Below are 21,267 nucleotides of genomic sequence, written 5' to 3'. Positions count from 1 at the left end.
TTGTCTGTTGGGTCCACCACTTCCTCACTTGAATGTGTGTTGTTATTGTAGTAGTAATGAAATAATTTGAAACACTTGCTAAAGTTCCTTGTGAAGTTTGTTGTAGGTTGGGGAGTACATCTAGTGTAATATGTGATTATATAGAGAGAGATCTAATGAGTTCATCAGATTAGATACGGGAGTCTCATGAACTGAACATATTTCTAAGAGTACTGTGGGACATAAATTGCTTCTGTGTAGTCAGAAAACAAAAATTATAAAGTACAGACAGTCTTTCTTAGAGGCATATTTGATTAGACATTAGGAAGAAATTCTTGACTGTAATGGTAGTGAGACACTGGAACAGGTTGCTCGGTGAGGTTCTGGACTCCCCATCTCTGGAAGTGTTCAAGGCCAGGTTGGATGGGGCTCTAAGTAACCTAGTCTAATGGAACATGTCCCTGCCCATGGCAGGGGGTTGGAAGTAGATGATCTTTAAGGTCACTTCCAACTCAAACCATTCTGTGACCCTATAATTCATATTAATCTTTCTTTCCTAGTGGAACTTATTTATTTAATTTTTTCATGGTAAATTTGAAATTCCAAGTTAAGTAATGCTGGGTTTTCCAGGCAGTTGACTGGAAAGATCAGGGTCACATAAAGAACCAGTGCAATAGGAAATGGCAGAACATTGCCTGTTTTCAGCAGATGCAATATATCAACAGAAGAAAATGAAAAACAAGCAAGCATTCACCAGCTGAACTTATGCTGCAGAAGATATAAAAGGAATGTGCCGGAAGAAATACATGAAGACCTCCAGACATTTTATACACACAAATGCAGACTCTGTAGAAAGAGGAACTCTGACTCACAAGTAGCCAAAGGCACCCAGAGTGACTGTCATCTCCTTCGGTAAAGAAAAACAATAGACAGTAAAGTAAAAGAATAGTCCTTAGCAAATGTGGGATGCTTGAGGTGTCCACAAGCCTGTGCAGGAGTTATTCTGACAGAGGCCCCAAAGCTGAATTATTTGGCTGTGTTACAGGACTTCTTCCCCAGTACCTCCTTCCACAAAGCCTCACACAGCTTAGGAAAAAACAGAAACTGAAAAGAAAAACCTAACAAAGCTTGAAAGCAAGTGAGGTGATAAACCCTTTTTGGGAATCATCTCTTAAAGGTGCTTTCATGTGGAAAAAAACCACTGATATTCCTTTTTTCTTTTCTCCATGGAGCAAACTATGCTTCTAGTACTGAGACTTTTTTTTTTTTCAGATTTTTAATTCTTCCTTACGAGAGCACCAGCTATACCACTGCAGTCCATTTTGCTCAAGCACAATCTTTAAAGATTGCTGTTAAAAGCTGTAGCAAAGAAATAACTCATAATCCACATTTGCCAGTAAACACTAGCTTTTTTGTGCCATTCCTGAAAGGCAGAACCATTATAAAACTAGAAAACAGATTAAGGTAAATAAGTGATTGTCACCTTGAACCACTCATCATGCATGTCAATTGGAATGCACCAGAAATTCTGTCTTTAAAAGTCATTTAAGTTTATTGTATATTTTCTAGTAGGTATGAAAATATTTCTTCAAATTTAACAAAGTCATCGCTTCTATAGAATCATAGACTGGTGTAAGCAGGAAGGGACCTCCAGAGGTCACCTTGTCCAACTTCCTGCTTAGCACATTAGTGCAGGTTGCTAAGGCACTTTCTGAGTTTTGAATATCTCTGAGGATGGAGATATTCATTCTCTCTGGGTACCTTTTCTGTGTTAGGCCACTCTTATTGTGAAGAATTCTTCATTTTGCAAACTGTTGCAATTTCCCCCTTTGAAAATTTTGACCATTGCCTCTTTTCCTTTCATGTAGTCATCATTTGCTGGACTCATTCCAGTATGTCAATGATAGTCATCTAGCATGGAGAAAAAGAAATGTATCAGTCCTTGTCATGATTCTGGGCATCTCACTGGGACATGCCATTTACCAAATAATGATGAAGTCAGGTGACATCTGACTTCATCAATGTCACATGAAGTTGTTCATCTTTTTGTGTTATTGTGTCATTGTTTCCATCTACAAATAAGATTTCCTGGCAGTATGTGGCTGCATACCTAACTTTTTCAACTGGTAACAACTTGGCACCTGATTAAATAATAGAAAATGAGGCAGGGCAGAGCCTTGAGGAATCATACAGTTACCTTTCTGGAGGAAAAATAATTCTTAATTAAATAATTTGCTATAAATGTTTATCACTGTTCTTACCATTTTCTATTGATGGATCGGTTGCAGTTTCCCAGGCAACCTGATCAAAAGTTTCATTTTTGTTCTGGTCACAATATTTTCTCCAAAAGTTCTCTCAAATCCCCCTTGCTGTAGTTAAGCACATTACTTCTTTTCCTTCCTATTCCTCCTGTCTTCCTCTTTGTAGGTCTCTTTTGCATGTGGAAGACTTTTACCATCACTCATCCTGCATATTCTCTCTTCCTACTTCTACAGTAGATTTTGTATTACTTTTTCCAGATATAGCATGTTTTCTAGTCAACTGATAACATTTTTTTCTTTTCAAATTTTTCTTCCATAGGGTTCATCTTCAAATGTGGAATCCAGCCTTTGGGCACAGTATAGAAATGCCAGCTACAATGGAAATATATTTTCAATTGTCCTAAAAAGGATACTTGTATTTTTATTGCCCACTGAAATTGCAGATAAGTCATTGGGCAGCTTGTGACTTCAATGCAATGTCAGATATTTTTCCACAAAGCTTGCTGCACCTGACTTGTTTCTCAACTCAGTGAAGAGTTGTTACTCTTTATTTATGCAGTTGGTTGTTACCATCTGTAGTATTTTGCACTTGCCTTTAGTTAATTGCATCACACATAGATAATGTGTTGAATTTCTCTTGGTAATTTTGAACTCTGGATGTGATCTAGTTCACCAGTTTGGAATCATCTACAAACCTAATCAATAAGTTATTTCTCACTGAAAATTCTGGGATTTATAGGGTAATTATATTTATTTGTCAGCCTGGGAAATAGGGGTGGGCTCTGTACCACCAGAAAGTACACTTTCTGGTATGGACATACAACACTAGAAAACATCTTCAGGATTTGATAACAACAAAACTGGAAATCTATTTGAAAAGACAAGGAGCTGTGAATTTAATCATATTTAGAAGTTCAATAACATTTATTCATTTAGTGAATTTAATTTTCAGCCCTCTCTTGAATTTTGTTTTGATCAGTTTGATCTTTATAGTTCCAATTTTGTTTATGCTTTATTTCAAGGTTCACTATGACTTTGGGCTTAGAAATATCCTGTCTGTTTTAAGAACACTTGGAGCAGTGAAAAGATCTAATCCCCAAGAGCCAGAGAAAACTGTCGTGATGAGAGTTCTGCGGGACATGAACCTCTCCAAACTGGTACTGTAACACTGGTGACTTTCCCCAACAGAGTATTTTGTTTGCATTTTTAAGGATCTTTATTGTGCACTTTGAAAAGCTATTTTTCCTCAGCAGTTGGATACATTATTTTGCAGTTTTTAGTATGATTTATAAGTGAGTTGAGAATCAGAATACAGTTACTGTGTGAGCACAATTTGTCTTTTAAGGAGAGGAAAACACATCATAAGCTTTAGCCGAAATAATCTTTGGAAATACCATGAGATCCTAGGGGATCTACCTGGTCCTCTAATTGGCTCTTGTTTTTAATTCTTTTTACCCTAAGGAGAGAAAGAAAGAATACATTGTATTAACTTTTAATAATGTCATCAAAGATCCTTCTTAATCCAGAATTTCAATTTATACATTTCTTGGGAGTCTGTTGCCTTTTCAGAACATCGTAAGAATTGCATTAAGTGAGGTAATTGGAAGCAGCTAACACCTACTTGTATAGTCTAATGTCTTTAGATAATACTATTTAAAGTATTCATCTTTCTTTCTATTGCTGTAATTAAAAGGTTATAGCATGTCTAGACTCTGTGTATTTACCTTGGGAGCCAGTTTGGTGATGGAACCAATTATTCTGTTTCTAATGTTAATCTATTCAGTGCATTGGTATATGTGTTCAAACCTATAGCCATGCTTCAGTGATTTGCAGAAGGAAAAAATCATAAAAGTTCTAAGGCAAAGTATGACTGGAATAAATCTTGCTGGCTTATGTAGCAAATGAAGAAATGTGTGTGTATACACTGAAGAAAACTGTATTAAGTTGTTAGAGTTTTTATCAGCCTGAAGTATTTAATTTAGAAATTACTACTTGTGATTTCACTGTATGAAATTCACTTCATAAAACTGATGGATAATTATAATATTTTCTTTGGAAGAGATAAGATTTTCACTGCCATCTTTTAAATAGCTTATCTTGAAGATTGTTTACAACTATAATAATAATTTTGATGAATAAATAATGTATTTCCCCTTACTTTCTCCTTGACAGGTGGATGAAGATGAACCTTTATTTATGAGTCTCATTAATGACCTGTTCCCTGGAATTACTCTGGATAAATCTGGGTATCCTGAACTACAGTCAGCCATCCAAAAACAGACAGAAGAAGCAGGGCTTATTAATCATCCACCATGGACACTTAAACTTATTCAGCTGTACGAAACTCAACGAGTCCGACATGGTTAGCATGCTAGATGAGGCTTTGAGACTGCATTGTATTTGAGACTATACTATATTATCTGCCACTAGAATGCAGATTAATTTCATGAAAATTGTTTTAAAAATTTGAACAGATGCCATTTTTAGAGCCTACGTGGGTATTTTGCTTAGGAAGCTGTTACAACCTTTTTTAGTGTGCAACGCTTTATTGTATTACATTTTTATTGGGAGTATGAGTGTGGCCTTTGGTGATTGAAATTTCTATAGAACAAGTTAAAATAGATACATTAAAATCCAGAAACAGCAATTTTGTTCAGTGTTCTGAAAACAACTGCTGCTCTCAGACAGATTCAGTCATGAAGCTCGAGTATAAAGTTACTGTGAGATTATAATGTTGAGAAGATTACACAAAATAATCTCTCAAACCTTTACTTTGATAGATTCTACCATGTACGAGATATAATTCAAAGTGTTTTCTTTGTGATCGATTCTTGCCATTTATACTGAAGCAAAATAAGCTTTCTTCCTGCTGGATCAGGGGAGTTAGACAAGATGGACTCCAGAGGTCCCTTCCAGCTTCAACCATCCTTTGATTATATGAAAATGCATTTTTACAGTGCAGAAAAGGCCATTGAGTAAAGTTTATCCTGTCCTAGGAAAGGTATCAAAGACAGTAGTAAATCCAGGTTTACAATTCATAGCCCAGTGGAAAAAAAATACCCCTACTTTGAAATGTCCCCCATACCCCTAAACTCTAACTAATGATTTTTTGGTAAAATAAGGGGAAAATATAAAGGAAATGTAACTAAAGCAGCAAAGATTTATGAAGATACCGTCCTTCTTATTTTCATGTCATAATAAAAGAATAGTCAGCTTAAACTAATGAAATAAATGAAATACTCATTCACATACCACAGTCTGAGTCCTTAATGCCTCAAACTTGTAATTCAGACCGAAGAACTGGTTAGTGCTGTGCAGACTTACTAATTTACATCCAGATTTCTGGATGCAGTGTTCCATATCAAACCATAACAACTATTTCTATATAGGAACCATGGAAGTTTTAATTATTTCAGTTATGATTAAATGTGTCTCTTTTTGAAAGAAGCTGTTTGATTTGTGATACGCAACAGCTTCACTGTTCCTCAGAAATCTTCATGATCCACTGTGGCCTTCTTCTTAGATGCCTCTTCTCTCCACACATCCCTACTATTTTCCTACAGGAGATCATGCAGCTCCAATTGTCCGAACAGTTGGATGCTCAGACCTTTCTATGACAGAAGTTACTGCATTGAGGGAAAAAGATTATCTTTTCCTGATTTCCATTTGTCCTACTCATGAACTTGAATTTGCAGAGAGGTCACCATGGGATTTCAAATAATGAGGAAAAATCTGTAAAATGTATTACTTAGTTGAAATATGGCAGTATGTGCACATGAAGGGCTTCTACACACATACACACACATACACACATAAAGATTCAGTGCATGGATCCTGAAATCTGTTTGGCATAACAATTTTGGTTGAAATACCACTGAAACCAGCTGAAAAGCCATTTGGTTAACATTGAAGAGCTTGTATTAGATTTCCCCATATGTAACATATGGCATGAGTAAGTGATTTTCTGAGTCCTCAGATTGTTTCGGGGAACATCCAGATCCCTTTAGTTTTAGAGAAAATATCACACAATCTGCATTGCACTGGATTAGGTTTGTAATTTGGGTTTGTGCTTGTTCCATACCTTTCTTGAAGAAGTTTTCAAAGCCAACTAAGGATTATGTTATCCAGTTGCCTTTAGGGCTAATAGGAGCTGTCTAGGTCCCTTAAATGACTTTGGAAGTCTCAATTTGAAGGTCCCATCTGATTTTGGAAGATTTATTAGGTGATTTAGAAAACATAATAAAAAAAGTTCAACCATAGGCTCAATTTATTGTTGAAGACATGATTTATTTTTCTTTGGTAATGTGTATACACTGATGAAATTAAGTGTGGTTGCACTTAACTGGTTTTATGTAAGAAAGATGTGTTAAAATGCCAGCATGGATGGATGCAGGTACATATTTTTGTTACTTTTGCATTGGAAAGATGCACTCAATTTTGTATATCATTGGACAATTCTCATTCTCATTAGATAAATTTAGAAATTACTGGGTTTCTTTGCCACCATTCATGTCAATGTCATTGCATGAGAATATCAAGAGGCAGTTGTGTTTTCCCATTAGAAAAAGGAAAATAACTGCCTGAGGGAGGATACAGACCCACATAGGCTTGCGTATCATACTAGAGAGACATTTACAGAGGCCTTTTAATAATAGTTTCAAATTTTGTTTCAGTCAACATTAAGTGGAGTGAGAAACATGCTTATGTATTGGCTTTTGATAAAAATAAAACAGGGATCGTTGATGCAATGAACTGTTAAATGGTAGGACAACACATTGACATTTCATTTTAAACCATATTTGTATTGTTTTAAGGTATGATGACTCTAGGTCCAACTGGTGCAGGAAAGACAAAATGCATTAATATTTTGATGAAAGCAATGACAGATTGTGGTGCTCCTCATAAAGAGATGAGAATGAACCCAAAGGCAATCACAGCTTCCCAGATGTTCGGTACCCTTGATGTTGCTACAAATGACTGGACAGATGGTATTTTCTCTACATTATGGAGAAAAACTTTAAAAGCAAAGAAGGTAATGGATGTTGCATCATGATAGACATTTAATACTGTTTCCATAAGGTGTTTCCATGAGTGTCATTATCTGTCATTTATCTGAAAGGTCGTCCATTATAAAATCAAATGGGAATATGCAGTGTTAATTTTACTTTGTGTCTGATGAGCTCAATGTGCACAAGAGTCAGAATTACATACATATCCCAGATAGCACTAGGCTTCCCAAGCATTTGAGGTTCCAGAATTAATTTAGAAAATATTTTAAGGGATTTGCTTCCTTCTGTGAGCAGTTCAAAGACAAAAGCAAAGTGTGTTCATGTTTTGATGTGAGAACAGGAAAGTCAATTTTCTCCTGTCTGGTTTTAATTCATTGCTACTCTATTTCACTAGTTATATAGGAATGTAAGGCCTTGGTAAGAAACCGATGTAGGCATTTCCCAATTCTCTTATCAAACTTGCAGATCATGTTTCATGGAGTCATAATTACACTCACATCTTCTGAACAGCCACTCAGTTCTGACTTGGAAAATGGGAAGCCTTACATGAAATACTTGGGTAACATCCCACAGGGACTGACTTTATGCCTGTGTCTATGACTGCATTTAGTGGGAAACATTTTCATCCATCTTGATGGATGCTGGGTTGGCTGATGTACTTTTGTAGAAGAAAGACACAATTTTCTGGTTAGTACAGCACAAATTAATTTTTGTCACTGTTTCTTAATATCCTTTTTGTTGTGACACAAGATAACAAAGGAAGAATTAAAATCACTGAGCAAATTATAAATATTGCATTTTTAGATTGCTTTTTTGCTGAGCACCAAATTATGGCATTATTTGCATCTAAGAGTACATTTTCTGATATTACATGAATGTGTATTTTTGGTCAATGTAAGTAATGTTGAATGTGTATGCCTATCCTTTTTTTTTAGGGAGAGCATATCTGGATAGTTTTGGATGGACCAGTTGATGCAATATGGATCGAAAATCTGAACTCTGTTCTGGATGATAATAAGACCCTTACTTTGGCCAATGGAGATCGTATTCCGATGTCCCCCAATTGCAAAATTATTTTTGAACCTCACAACATTGACAATGCTTCCCCTGCCACAGTTTCTCGTAACGGGATGGTCTTCATGAGTTCTTCAGTGTTAGACTGGAAGCCTATTTTAAGGGCTTGGCTGCAGACACTACCTGTTATGTACTCTGACATCCTATGGAATTGCTTTAATGATGCATTTCAGGTACTTAATTAACTACTTCAGAAAAAAATTGCATTTTTTATTCTTTATTTAATGAAGCATTGCTGCTTCCTAAGTGCTCTTTCAATTATTTACATTTCTTTGTTTATGTAATAAACTAAAGATGAAGGATTAAAGAGAGAGAAAATTATTTCTATCATTAATAAATGACTGAAACTATAACAGATGAATAATCTGAGTGTTTTGTTTTGCCTCCATACAATAGTTGGCAATGAATTGTTATATTGCATGTTGGCAAAGCAGATACTTTCTTTGCTTGTAATTTTAATACTGTAATTTTAATTCCTGTTAGGATACACAAAAGAAGTGGGTAAACTTCTTCTTTTGTTTTAAATATAAAGAAGTAAATTCAGAAAGGAATCAGGCTAGGTTTACTCTGTGCAACAGGAATGCATTTGGTGCATTAACTATTTTTAAAAGACATTCTATAATTCAAATTAATCCAGAGTAGTTCTGTGCTCTGTGCTGCTCTGAAGCTCTGACTATAATGCTGGAGTTCTGACTATAGTTGTCTCTTCTGATTTTATTTCCATGTTTCCGTTCCAATGGAAATTTTTGAAACATCGTCTCTTTGATACATTTTCTGACTAAACTGTGTTCAAACAGTAGATCAAAAGCAGGAATCCTGAATGTTTTTCCCCCTATGTTTGGCCTTACCCTACTGAATCATTAGAAAGGTTCCAGCAATATTATGGATGGTTGTACTCGATACTGGGCATAAAAGCATAATCTCAGTAGTATACTTCAATCACATTGAAATATTAATTTCTGCTTTTGAATGTTTTTAAAGAAATAATTATGCCTTTGCAACCTTTCAGAGTTGTTATCTTCTGATTTCCTCAATATTTGTGAAATAAATGCAACTTCCAACATACCTTGGTTTTCCATCAGCTTGCTCCTGCCTGTTTACTCATTTAATTGGTGTTGGATTTCACAGTGCTTTCTCTTGTAATATTTTTCATCGCTCTTGCATTTTAAAAACATGGTTTTTAATGAACTTTGAGTGACATTTCAGAAAGCTTTTTATAGATCATGATAAAAGCAGTGATTGATATATGCTTAGAACGCCAGGAATGTTAACAAATGTCTTCTTTCTACTTTTCATTTCAGTGCACATTTACTTTAAAACCAATGTTTAACAAGCTATTCATTTTGTTCTACCTCCAAAACATAATGATATGACATAGTATTTACTGCAGCAGAAAGAGAAACAATTCTGATAATGAGTTTTAAAATATGCTTCCAAAGTAATGTATATGTGGGTCAATTCACTCCTTCTTTGCCACAATTTTATTTATATTTTATGCTACAACTTGCTCTGAAAACATAACAACAACATTTAAAATGCCCAAGCCTGAAGCAATAGCAATAAAGTCCAGAAAAATATGTATTTTATTAGATTAAGAAATGAAAATGCAGTGAAATATGAAGTTAGTTCAGTGCTGAAGGCTGCATTTAGAACTATCAAAATGTAAATGAAAGCTGTCATGCTGGCAGTTTTCTTTCACTTTTAATGTGCTGTCTTTGCTTCTCAAATAATAGAGGCAATAAAAGTGATTTTACAGATGAGAGTAACACTACTTTTGTGTTCACATGGTTCTTTTTATAGTTATTATTTTCTCCCACATTAAAAAAAAGGATAAAATTCAATAAGAAAATTTTTCAGATAAGTTTCATCAACAGTGGTAGTCAAACCCCAGATATAGACCTTGATGAATTTAATGCTAGTATTAAGAAAAGCATGGATATAAACATCTTAGAAAGATCTGATTTTTCAAAGAAAATGAAGATTAGACTATAGATGGAAATATAGTAACCAAGGAGACTCAGTCTTAAGTAGACATACAGAGACTTTCTGAAATTAATCTAATCTCAACTAAAATAGATGTAAGACAATTGCTATAATAATTCCAATTTGCTTACAAAACACTCTCATTATTTATGCTAATCAAAATAGTATTTGTCACTGAAAGTCTTCATGTTGGATAAAGTAATTAACAAAGTTAACAAAGGTGCAGAAGGTAGCAGTAATGGAGGAGGAAACATCAGAGAATAATAGTTGTGAATCAGCAGAAAGAATGTATTCATTCTTTTCATGTGTATTATAAAAGGCACTGTAAGTCATCATTTTTTATACATTAAAAAAAAAATCAAAATCGAAGTACAAAAGACAAAAAGTCCCCAACCAAAACCAATCCAAATCCCAAACCCAACCTTATTTTGATTTAAGATTATTTTAGAGTCCTTTCTATTTCCACAGGTTTTTTTTAAAAACAGTGATTGAGGGGCTGAAATTTCCCCCTTCCTTTCCCAATTCTTTCTTCTCAGCAACATTTCCTGCTTCACAATAATTTCAAATAAACTCCTAACCCTATAAAAAGACTCTACTCTCTTACATTTAGAAGCTCTACTGCCAATTCCTGGTCTGTGAATGATGCTGCTACCTGTAAGAAACAGAATTGCTTAGCTGATGGAAGTAATTATCTGAGACAGTTTCAAAGAACTGAAATTACTAAAATAATTACCTGAGTGGTGTTATTGAGATTGTCTGTGAAGTGTGAAGCTCAAAACAGTGATGGATGTTATGTGAATAGCATAAGTTTCAGCACATCTACGTATTGTTTAAATGAAAAAATGTAGTAGCAACTTAAGTTTCAGATTTGACTAATTTTCTCCCTCCACATTAAATCTCACACTAATCCAATTTGTGTAAAGGCTGGCATTGCCCCTGGAGCATAGAGCTGAATATATAATCCAAAGGGTTTCTTACCTTTAATATTTTTATGTTAAAATTAATATTACAAGTGTTAATAACTTTCTATTACTGAGTTGTTCTTTTGCTTGTCTAAATCCTTTGAGTATGTTATGAGCTTCCTGTCCTGAGGAGTATTCTGTAGTCTGAGTTCTATAGTGACTGTACTCTATGCAAAAGGATCTTCCTTTCATATGAGCTTTTAGCATCTAACTTTGTTTTTCAGTCTCCTTGTAAGGGATAGCAAATTCCTCATCCAAATTCTTTAAAATTTATGTATATTTGTTATGACCCAGCTCATTTTTCCAGTCCCCCTGTCCAAATAATTCATGCAAATTTCTGTGTTAATCTTGCATCCTTTTTTCAGCCATGTATTGTTTTAAAAATTGTAGTAGTAATAAAATACTAGCATATATGGAACTGATTTTTTTTTTTTTTTCATAAACTCAAAGAAAAAGAAAACATTAAAAAGCCCTTCATAAACTTCAGAAACCTCACTGGAATCATAAGTACCATAAAACTAGTTCTGGTGAAAATTGGGCTCTTGATAATACAGAATACTTTGACGCATGAAATATCTTTATTCTGTGTGTGTCAAATCAATTATTAAACAATTTACAGTGCCCTATGAGACATCTAGTCTATTTTACAGATGAAGAAGCTGAATCTCAGTGAGACTTAGCCCCAGATTCTAAGTGTCTTAGATTTGAATTTCCCACACTGCTTGTGGGCACTCCCCTGTGGCACCCACAACCCCCTCAGTTACTCGGCTGAGCCCCCTGTGTCCCACTGGGGGCAAACCAGGCATTTTTGAGGGAAAGCCACAAAATGACAGCACACAGAGGTGGTAACACTTTTGCTTGTCAGCAAGGAATTACAAAAGAAGCAACCTGGTAGAGTGGGTGGCATCCCTGCCCATGGTGGGGTGAAGGAATTAGATGACCTCTACTGTTCCTTGCAACCCTACCCATTCTGTGATTCTGTGTATGCCCACACTCAGACTGTCTTCTTAGACCACTTATCCATGAGCCTACTCCAGATTAAGAGGCCTAAGTGAGTTTTTGATCACAATATATATTTTTGTTGTGTGTATTACCTGGTATTCTAGTGGGATGGAATTCAGGTGGATGGGTAAAAATATTGATTCACTCTTTGTAACAATAAATATCAGCATAGGGCACTTGGAGAACTTCAGTGGCAAAAATGAAACTGAAAAGTGAAACAAGGCTGGTGAGCATGTGGGTAAACAGCTCAGTGATTTTTTTAGAAGTATATAAAAGTAAAAAAAGTATATAAGTAAATGTCTTTGGGTGATTGAATGTCTCCATTGTCTTAGCTTTCTCCCTGACAAGACATGACATCTATAAATGGAATTCCTCTGAAATTGCTGTGTCCCATAGTATCCCTCTTATACTTTCACTTCCCAGAATGAGTGGACAGTGTTGATTTCCAAAGATTATGAGGGCAAATGGAACCCATAGGGAGAGAGTTATATTAAAGATTGTTGAACAAAGGTAGAAGTAGGTTGTAATTTACATCAGTCCGCACTATTGGACGACAATTGATATTTTAAAACTTTGCACTGCAAATCTCAGGGAGGACTTTACATCCATTTGAAACTTTGCTCAAGATGTCGCAAAACATTTGACAGAGGCAGACACAGTAGCCATCATTATGAGGAAACCTGAGGAAAGTCCAACTTCCATTAAAACAAATTAAAAAAAAAACATTTTTGGATCTTGCCAGGATTCTACAGGAAAATGAGAATATTGGTTTCAAGAGGGACTGGTACAGTATGGTGCAGTCAGAACAGATCAGACAGATAGAAATTTATAGTGGTGAGCTTGTGCATTGTATATATATGTATCATCAGTGCTTTTATCTTCCTATACAAAAATGTCAGTGGTAGATTAAAATCTCCAGCGGAGAGCACAAATGGCAGGCAGATCCTTGAAGTAACTGAAAAGCAGTCTTCAAATTGCTCTTCAGGAAATTACTCTATGGAGCTCATACAAGTAGCTCTGCTGACTCTGGTACATCAAAGTTATTTTCCTAATATGCTATTGTTAGAAAAAATTCATGGTCAAAGACTGAATATTTATAAGCCCAGAAATGGGAGAAAATGTTGTTTTGAAGGAAAGTTTAGAATATATTTGAAAATAAGGAATTGGTCTCATCTAAGAAAAAAATCATACCATTGAAACTGGTAAAGAAAATCTTTAAATAAGGTTTTTTTCTTCCCAGGATTTGATGGATTTTGTTTTCTCTGCTGTGACACCAAAAATGTCGATTTTAGAATGTATGTACATCAAGCAAGCTATTGACCTCCTACAGGTAGATATGGTATCCATTTTTCTCTCTCAGATTCTGTGATTTTTTGTAGGAGGGCAGTAGTTCTGTATTGCATCCACTTTGCAGGGTTTGCTGCCTGGCCGAGACGAGAAGCAGCTGAGTGAGGAACATATTGCTCGCTTGTTTGTTTTCGCTGTGATGTGGTCAGCTGGAGCCCTTCTGGAGCCAGATGACAAGCTGAAAATGGAGCTGTTCCTACGGAAGCACTCTGCAGTGAAAGAGCTTCCAGCTGTGAATGGAGAGGAAACCATGTTTGAATTTGGTATCAATGCCTGTGGCCAGTGGGAGCACTGGTCAAAGAAGGTTCGTACACTGCAACATGCTAAGCTTTCTTAATGGGTATACAAAGTGTATTTGGTAAGAGACATTTTATTTCAAACCCTACATAATTTGGTTAGGAAGATTAACCCTACCGAATTCTCCAGAGCTTCTTTTTTTGAATGCTATTTTTCTTTTCCCGTAAATGTCTTCAGCAAAGAATAGAAACGTGAATTTGAAATATCTTTGGAAGTGAAACAGAAGTGATCTTAACTCTGTGTCTACTTACTCTATCACCTTACTCTTTAAGAAATTCCAGCAAGGAAAAGCTTTTATCAGGTACCGGAGGAATGAAAATATCCTGTTAGTCTACCACCCTTTTAGAAAAGCATGGCAAGATGCTGGTTGATTATGAAAGGATACTTGGCTTTCAGGAAGAAAAGTTTTGCTGATGTAAATTTTATGAAGTACATTTGATTTTGTGTTCTGATGCAAAGTGATTCTGTGGGTAGGTAGGAATTCTCAAACTTTTTGCATGTCTTTCTTATGCAGGTCCCTGAATATATTTTTCCTAAAGATTCAGTCCCAGAATATACTTCCATTCTAGTTCCAAATGTAGACAGTGTCCGAACAGACTTTCTAATGCACGCTATCATGAGGCAAGGAAAAGCTGTTTTGCTAATTGGGGAACAAGGAACAGCAAAAACTGTTATGATTAAGGTAGGTAGAATGGAAAAACATATGTAATATATTAGTATGATAACATTGCAATAATTGACATTGGCACCAATATTAAGTGGAAGTTGAGAATAGTTTGATTTTTCTTCAGAGTACATACTAGCGTTCTTACAGAGGCATTTTGCCAGTACTCACATGGACCACAAGCAAAAAACCCCAAGTCTCTACACTTTAATATAAAGATTTCTTTTAAACTTTGCTAACTGTGGCCACAAGGTCAGATGATAAATGCTCTTTCATATGCTTTCTTTTCTTTTGAGTAGTCAAACAGAAGATTTCGCTAAGAAGATGGTGATCCTTGGAGGCTTTTTTATTTTCCTGTGCTTTATCAGTGGTGCCATGGGTGAACTGGTCTTTTGTACACCCTTATTGCACAGCCTTTCTTTAAAAGCCAAATGAAGAGAAAAAAAGAACTTCCTTCTTTAGTCAGGGTGGTTTTCAGAGGGTAAATTTACTGTTTATTATCTTCTCTCTCAATTTCTTCACTGAAAATGACATGTTCATTCTCTAGAAGAAAATAACTACAGGATTGCTATTAAATTAACAAATATATGTTTAATAATTTAATATAGAAAAATCAGTAATCAAAAGGCTGAACAAACCCAGATGTCTTACCAAACTCAGCATCCCTTATTTAAAAAAGTGGAAGCATAGTGCTTTTCATCAGGGTTTCTGTGTTTTTCAGGGGAGTGTGTGGATTCTTTGATCAATGAGAGGTAGCTAAATAAAACCAATCTACTCTTGGGACAGCTGACTTGGCTATACAAGCATCTATACATCCACTGGAGGATTTGCAGAGGTCCTGAAATGGAAAATAGCTGAAAAACACCGGTCTAAATTGACCTTTGGCTTTCTTAAAATCTGAGCCATTTTGTGTGCCCCAGCCATGTTCTCTCTGAGCCCTGACAGAGAGGGAGTTGTACCCCTGCCAGCAGCAATTAATACTATTTTTTCAGCATATCTGTCCATGCCAACAGGCATGCCGGTGTAATGTCAGCTTCTGTTCCTGGCACCAGCTGGAGAACTATTTTAGCAGAGTGAAGAGGCGGGGTCTGGGTGGTGGTCTTGATATTCCGCATGCTGGATTTTGTCCAGATACTGGCAACCTCCAGCTTTCAGCTGCCATTCCTGTCCCTAAAAATAATTGGAACTGATTCTTGGGAGTTGCTTATGCTGAGTCTATGCTATAGAGCAGAGTATGTTCCTTACACAAGGGAGCATAATGCCAGCAGATATTTTATCTCGTGTAAGGTTAGGAGTGAGTGTTAACTGCCTTCACAACTGTTCCCCTTCTGCTTTCATCTTCTGTAGAATTTTGCCTTACTACACCTTGTGGAAAAGAAATCTCCAGATATAAACAGTTCATTTCATGAAAAAGTAAAAGAGTCTTAATATAGAGCATTTCAGGTAGTAATCTGAATTAATCGGAATAATCCTCAGTGTTGAGTAAACCATCAGTATAAATCAAAATAAAGAACTTAAAATGGAATGTTAATTTAAGACCTTTATTCTCTGTACTATTAATTCATGAATTGCAAAAAAATTTTAAAAAGTGATGTTAAACTGGCAAAGGACAGTTGAAAATTCCCTGACAGTTTAACTAACAAAAATAATCCTATCCAAGACCCTTTTTTTTTTTGAAGATAGTTCTCATTTCTGTACTGTGCAATATTACTGTTACCATGTAAACATTCTGAAGTGCCATAATGAATAAAACACAAATGTGTTTTTTGAATGGTTGAGAATTCGTAGTTGCACTTTGTTGACCTTGGCCAGCTGCAAGACCCTCACCCAGCTGCTGGTTTCCTCCCCCTCCTCAACAGTAAAGGGGTTGAGGTAAAGAGAGGGAGATCTCAACTCACAATTACTGCCATGGGAAAAACATTTGACTTGGGGGACACTTAAAAAATTTATTTCTAATTAAAAATAGAATTAGATGGTGAAAAACAAACAGAATACTGAAAATACCCTTTTCTCACACCTCTTCTTCTCAGGTTCACCTTCAGTCCCTCATCTTTGACCCCTCTACCTCTTCCCTGGCCAGCAGTGCAGCAGGATGATACGTGGGCGCTGTGGTCAGCACATAACAGCTCCACTCTGCCTCACCTTCCTCCTCACATTGCTCCCTCCTCCCACATGGGATGCAGTTCTTACCAGAGCTGCAGTTCCTCATGAACTGTTCCAGTGTGGGTCCTTCACGGGGTCACAAGTCCAGCCAGCAACCCTGCTCCAGTGTGGGCTTCTCTTTCCAGGGGTCTGCAGGTCCTGCCAGGAGCTCCAGTGTGGGCTTCCCACGGGGTCCCAGCCTCCTTTGGGCATCCAGCTGCTCCAGTGTGCGGTCCTCCATGGGCTGCAGGTTAACCTCTGTTCCACTGTGAACCTCCATGGAATGCAGGGGACAACTTGCTTCACCATGGTCTGCACCAAAGGCTGCAGGGGAATCTGTGCTGGAGCACCTCCTGCTCTTCTTTCTGCTCTTGCTTTGGTGTCTGCAGGCCTGATTTTCTCACTTTTTTTTTGCACTTTTCTCTCAACTGCCAGGCAGCATTTTGTCCTTCCTGACACAGGCCGAGTGTCTCCAGTGGGTCTGCTGGAGGTGGCTGGAACTGGCTGTGTCTGGCATAGGGAAGCCCTGTCCTTTTCTTGCAAGAGGCTGCCCCATAGCCCCGCTGGCAGCACCAGGGCACCTGCACTTGGCACATGAGCTTTGCAATTTGTAAATTGTTGGAGCCCTGAGGAGAGATCTGAGCACTGACCTGCACCAACCCCTCAGCTGTCAGTACACACCAAAGACAGGACTGTTGCATATACAGTGCACATGTAGGTTGTCATTTATGTCAGGTCTGAAAAAAACCCCTATTTCTGAAGGGCACCTTTTCTTGAGCTGCTGTCACCGTATCAACAAAATTGACAATATTCATCAAAATATTTTGAGGGGATCTAGCTGTATCTTCCTTTATGTTGTCACATTGAGTGTATGTCTCACTGGAGTTGTTCTTAGAGCACTTCGTCAGCAATGATACAGATTTATTTTTCTGAGGTGCCAAAATGGGAACATTTGTAGTCAACCCTCTTTTACGGATAAGAATTTAAATGATATTCAACTTCATCATCATTGCAGAAGAATGGAATCTTTAAAAATAAATTATGTTGGAAATATGGAACTTTTAGTACTATTTCTAAGCTCCAGAACTTTTCCTAAACAAAATATTTGCTATGCTATATATTTATCTCTTGGTGTGACTCCAGGGTTACATATTTTTATTATAAAACCTCACTAAATATGAAAAGTGGAACTTTGTTGCTTTGGGGGCATCGTCAGCAGCTGTGGGAATTGTACATATTCATAAAATTCAAGGATTTCTTTCTTCATTAAGAGAAGATAGCTATCAGTAAGTGTGATGTAGCTGGGTTTAATTTTATACTGCCATTCCTTTACACTGCTTTTGTTTTAAGAGTTTTGATGTCATAGTGTGAACATGAAAATGGATTTGGTTTTTCTCTTGTTCCTTGCTGTCTGCTGTAATAGATCATCGCTAACATCTTAAATTTAGAAAAACCCTGACAATTGCTAATGCAAAGTTTATTTGCATCTTGAGTTGGCACACATCTACTTGTAATACTTAGTGAGGTCTATTAAGAGTTTATAAATTTTAATACTTAAAAAATTAATGCAAATCATTAACTGACAGTTTGTTTGAATTTCAAGTTGCAGATGGTGTATTTATCTTAAACAAACTGTGTTTGAAGATTTTGAAGTTAATAGCAGGACTGAGATTTTTGCAGGGCTGCTGAGCATCTGCATCTCCTTTTGTCTGAATTCACCTGGAGTTACTGGTGCACTTGACTTAAAAGTAGTTTATCTTGCAGAATTACACAAGCAAGTATGATCCCGATGTTCACTTGACCAAATACCTAAACTTTTCTTCTGCAACTCTGCCACATATGTTCCAAAGGAGCATAGAAAGCTGCATAGGCAAAAGAATGGGCACTACACACGGTCCTCCAGCAGGGAAGAAAATGACTGTCTTTATTGATGACATCAACATGCCTCTGATTAATGAATGGGGTGATCAGGTAAAAGGAAAATATTAACTTTTGGGAGTTGGTGGTCTTACCATTGTTGCTGATGGAAATACTGATCTATGGGTTGAAAAAATGGGACAGGTTAGAAAAAAGATATCTTAATATGAATTAGAACAAATACATTTACTAAAAACAATTTCCCCAAGCCAGTTTTTGAGATGACTAACAAGCTATCAGTCCCAAAAGATCAAGGATGGTGTCAAGCCACTTGGTGCAATCATTATAGTATTTAAGCCTTTTGGTTTGGTTGCATACAAAGCTGGTAGGATTTCCAAACTAGCAGTCCTGAGAACCAGTTTGGGAAAGGAAGCATGCAAATCCAAGAAACACTCAGAGATTTTTCTTTGATCTGCTCTGGACTTTAAATTGCAGTTACTATTATGTGAAGTCTAAGCTGGTGGTGAGTCTAAAGAACAAGACTTATGAGAAGTGGCTGAGGAAACTGGGGTTGTTGAGCCTTGAGTAAAGAAACTTTGGGGGAGATCTTGTTGCTCTCTTCAGCTACCTGAAAGGAGATTGTAGTGAGGTCGGTGTTGACAGGACAAGGGGAAATGGCTTCAAGCTGCACCAGGGGAGGTTTATATTGGATATCAGGGAAAAATTTCTTCACCAAAAGGGTTGTTGATTCCTGGAACAGATTGCCCAGGGAAGTGGTGGAGTCACCATCCATGGAGGTATTTAAGAGAGGTGTAGATGTGTCACCTAGGAACATGGCTTAGTGGTGGATTTGGCAGTACTGGTTTAATGGTTGGACTCAATGATCAAGAAGGTCTTTTCCAACCTAAACAATTCTATGATCACAGTTGGCATTAAAGACTAGCAAGCTGTCTTGAGGTACTGATAAAAGAATACTTATAGACCAATACCCTGAAAATCTGACTTTAAAAAAAAAAATCTGCTGAGAAAAAGCAAATTTTCTGCTTTTGGTATGGCTCTGTAATTGTGTTCTCTCACTGCCTGTGTACAGGTGGACATGTGACTACACTTTGTGCTAAATTAACCATTCTTTGTCACTAAGTGTCTGTGTCAGTCTGAAGCTATAGCCAGGACTGAAAATTTAAAGTGCTGTTTTTTCTTAAATTGAAATTATGCAAATCCAGTTGAACGTCTGACTTCCTGTCCACAACTACTTAGCACATGAAGCTTACATAAAGCCAGTGCACTGCATCTGAGTGCTTGGTTGCCATGTTGCATGTTGACAACCCTGAAACACCTAAATCCTCCATTTCTTTTTTTTTTGTTTGTTTTGGCAATATTTAGATCACCAATGAAATTGTAAGACAGCTGATGGAACAGAAAGGTTTCTACAGTTTGGAGAAGCCAGGGGAATTCACAAATGTAGTTGACATCCAGTTTGTAGCTGCTATGATTCACCCTGGGGGAGGTCGGAATGACATCCCACAGCGCCTGAAACGCCAGTTCACCATCTTCAACTGCACACTGCCTTCTAATTCCTCTATTGATAAGATATTTCAAACAATAGCTGAAGGCTATTTCTGTGAACAACGACATTTCCCCGCAGAAATATGTAAACTGGCTTCAGCATTAGTATCTACAAGTCGAAAGGTTTGGCAAATGACAAAAGCAAAGGTAAAATGACATCTATTAAGCCTTTGAAGCATCTGACTCAGGCCTTTTGTACTGTCGTGTGTGTTTGTAGTTCATACTGTGAAGCTGTGACCTATGTAATTGCTGACTGATGCCTCTGTTCTGAATTGGTTGCTCTCAAGTTAGCTGACAAAAATCCTAATCACATGTAGTGTCTTCTGTAGCTGATACAAGTATCACATAATATACATATGATATAGTAAGCATAGCTGATAGGAAGATTGAGACATCTTCCAGTTGAGAAAATGCTGAGAGCACAAGAAACCAGAAATTAAAACTTAGATAGGAATCTTCTGTAGAGCTGTTTGGGATCGTGAGAAACTTTAAAGATCTGAATTAAAGGAAAGGAGAAAAATCTGGCAGACAGGGAATCAGTTCAAAACAAATAAAATCTGGTACTTAGTAATTTATAAATATTTACATTTTCCATTTCAAACAGACTGTTAAAAACATTTGACTGCAATTCCTGGGCAAATTTTGCTTTGAAAAAGACAAGAAATATTAGGTATAGAATGCAATTTGAAAAAACAAAACTACAGCATAGAAATGTGTGTTAAATTTGTTCTCCTTCTGAGAAAAGTGGAGGACAGTAGTGGAAAGAGAGGGATTTGTTAAATGGTATTTTCTAGTCCAATAAAAGTTGGTCAGAATTTCACAAACAACTAACTGTAGACCTAAACTTTGCACACAGAACTAGAGAGACTTCTAGCAAAACTACTGACTAGTCAATATTTACCAATATATTCAACAGAATTGGTGCTTATTACCACTAATTAACTTCCTTTCCTAGAGGAAAAGTAGCTTTTGCTATTTCCCAAATATTGTTTGCTCTTTTCCCTTTCCTTTTCCTTTTCCTTTTCCTTTTCCTTTTCCTTTTCCTTTCCCCTTCCCCTTCCCTTTCCCCTTCCCCTTCCCCTTCTCCTCTCCTCTCTTCTCCTCCTTTCCCTTTTCCTCATGAA

At 36.7% G+C, this 21,267-nt stretch overlaps 1 protein-coding gene across 1 annotated transcript in view; it reads left to right on the top strand.

Annotated features, from left to right (window-relative positions):
- Positions 1 to 21,267, top strand: part of LOC138104909 (dynein axonemal heavy chain 5-like) — a 149,567-nt gene that overhangs the window by 60,892 nt on the left and 67,408 nt on the right. The window contains exons 45-53 of the mRNA XM_069004235.1: positions 3,263 to 3,397; positions 4,413 to 4,602; positions 7,055 to 7,272; positions 8,185 to 8,496; positions 13,511 to 13,600; positions 13,685 to 13,921; positions 14,429 to 14,596; positions 18,485 to 18,691; positions 19,961 to 20,290. Coding sequence (XP_068860336.1) covers positions 3,263 to 3,397; positions 4,413 to 4,602; positions 7,055 to 7,272; positions 8,185 to 8,496; positions 13,511 to 13,600; positions 13,685 to 13,921; positions 14,429 to 14,596; positions 18,485 to 18,691; positions 19,961 to 20,290 — 1,887 coding nt within the window. The remainder of the gene's footprint in view (positions 1 to 3,262; positions 3,398 to 4,412; positions 4,603 to 7,054; positions 7,273 to 8,184; positions 8,497 to 13,510; positions 13,601 to 13,684; positions 13,922 to 14,428; positions 14,597 to 18,484; positions 18,692 to 19,960; positions 20,291 to 21,267) is intronic.

This window comes from Aphelocoma coerulescens, chromosome 2 (assembly GCF_041296385.1).
Source record: "Aphelocoma coerulescens isolate FSJ_1873_10779 chromosome 2, UR_Acoe_1.0, whole genome shotgun sequence".
Classification (NCBI taxonomy): domain Eukaryota; kingdom Metazoa; phylum Chordata; class Aves; order Passeriformes; family Corvidae; genus Aphelocoma; species Aphelocoma coerulescens.
The sequence above is the reverse complement of the archived record's forward strand: the minus strand, read 5'-3'. Positions and strand labels throughout refer to the sequence as shown.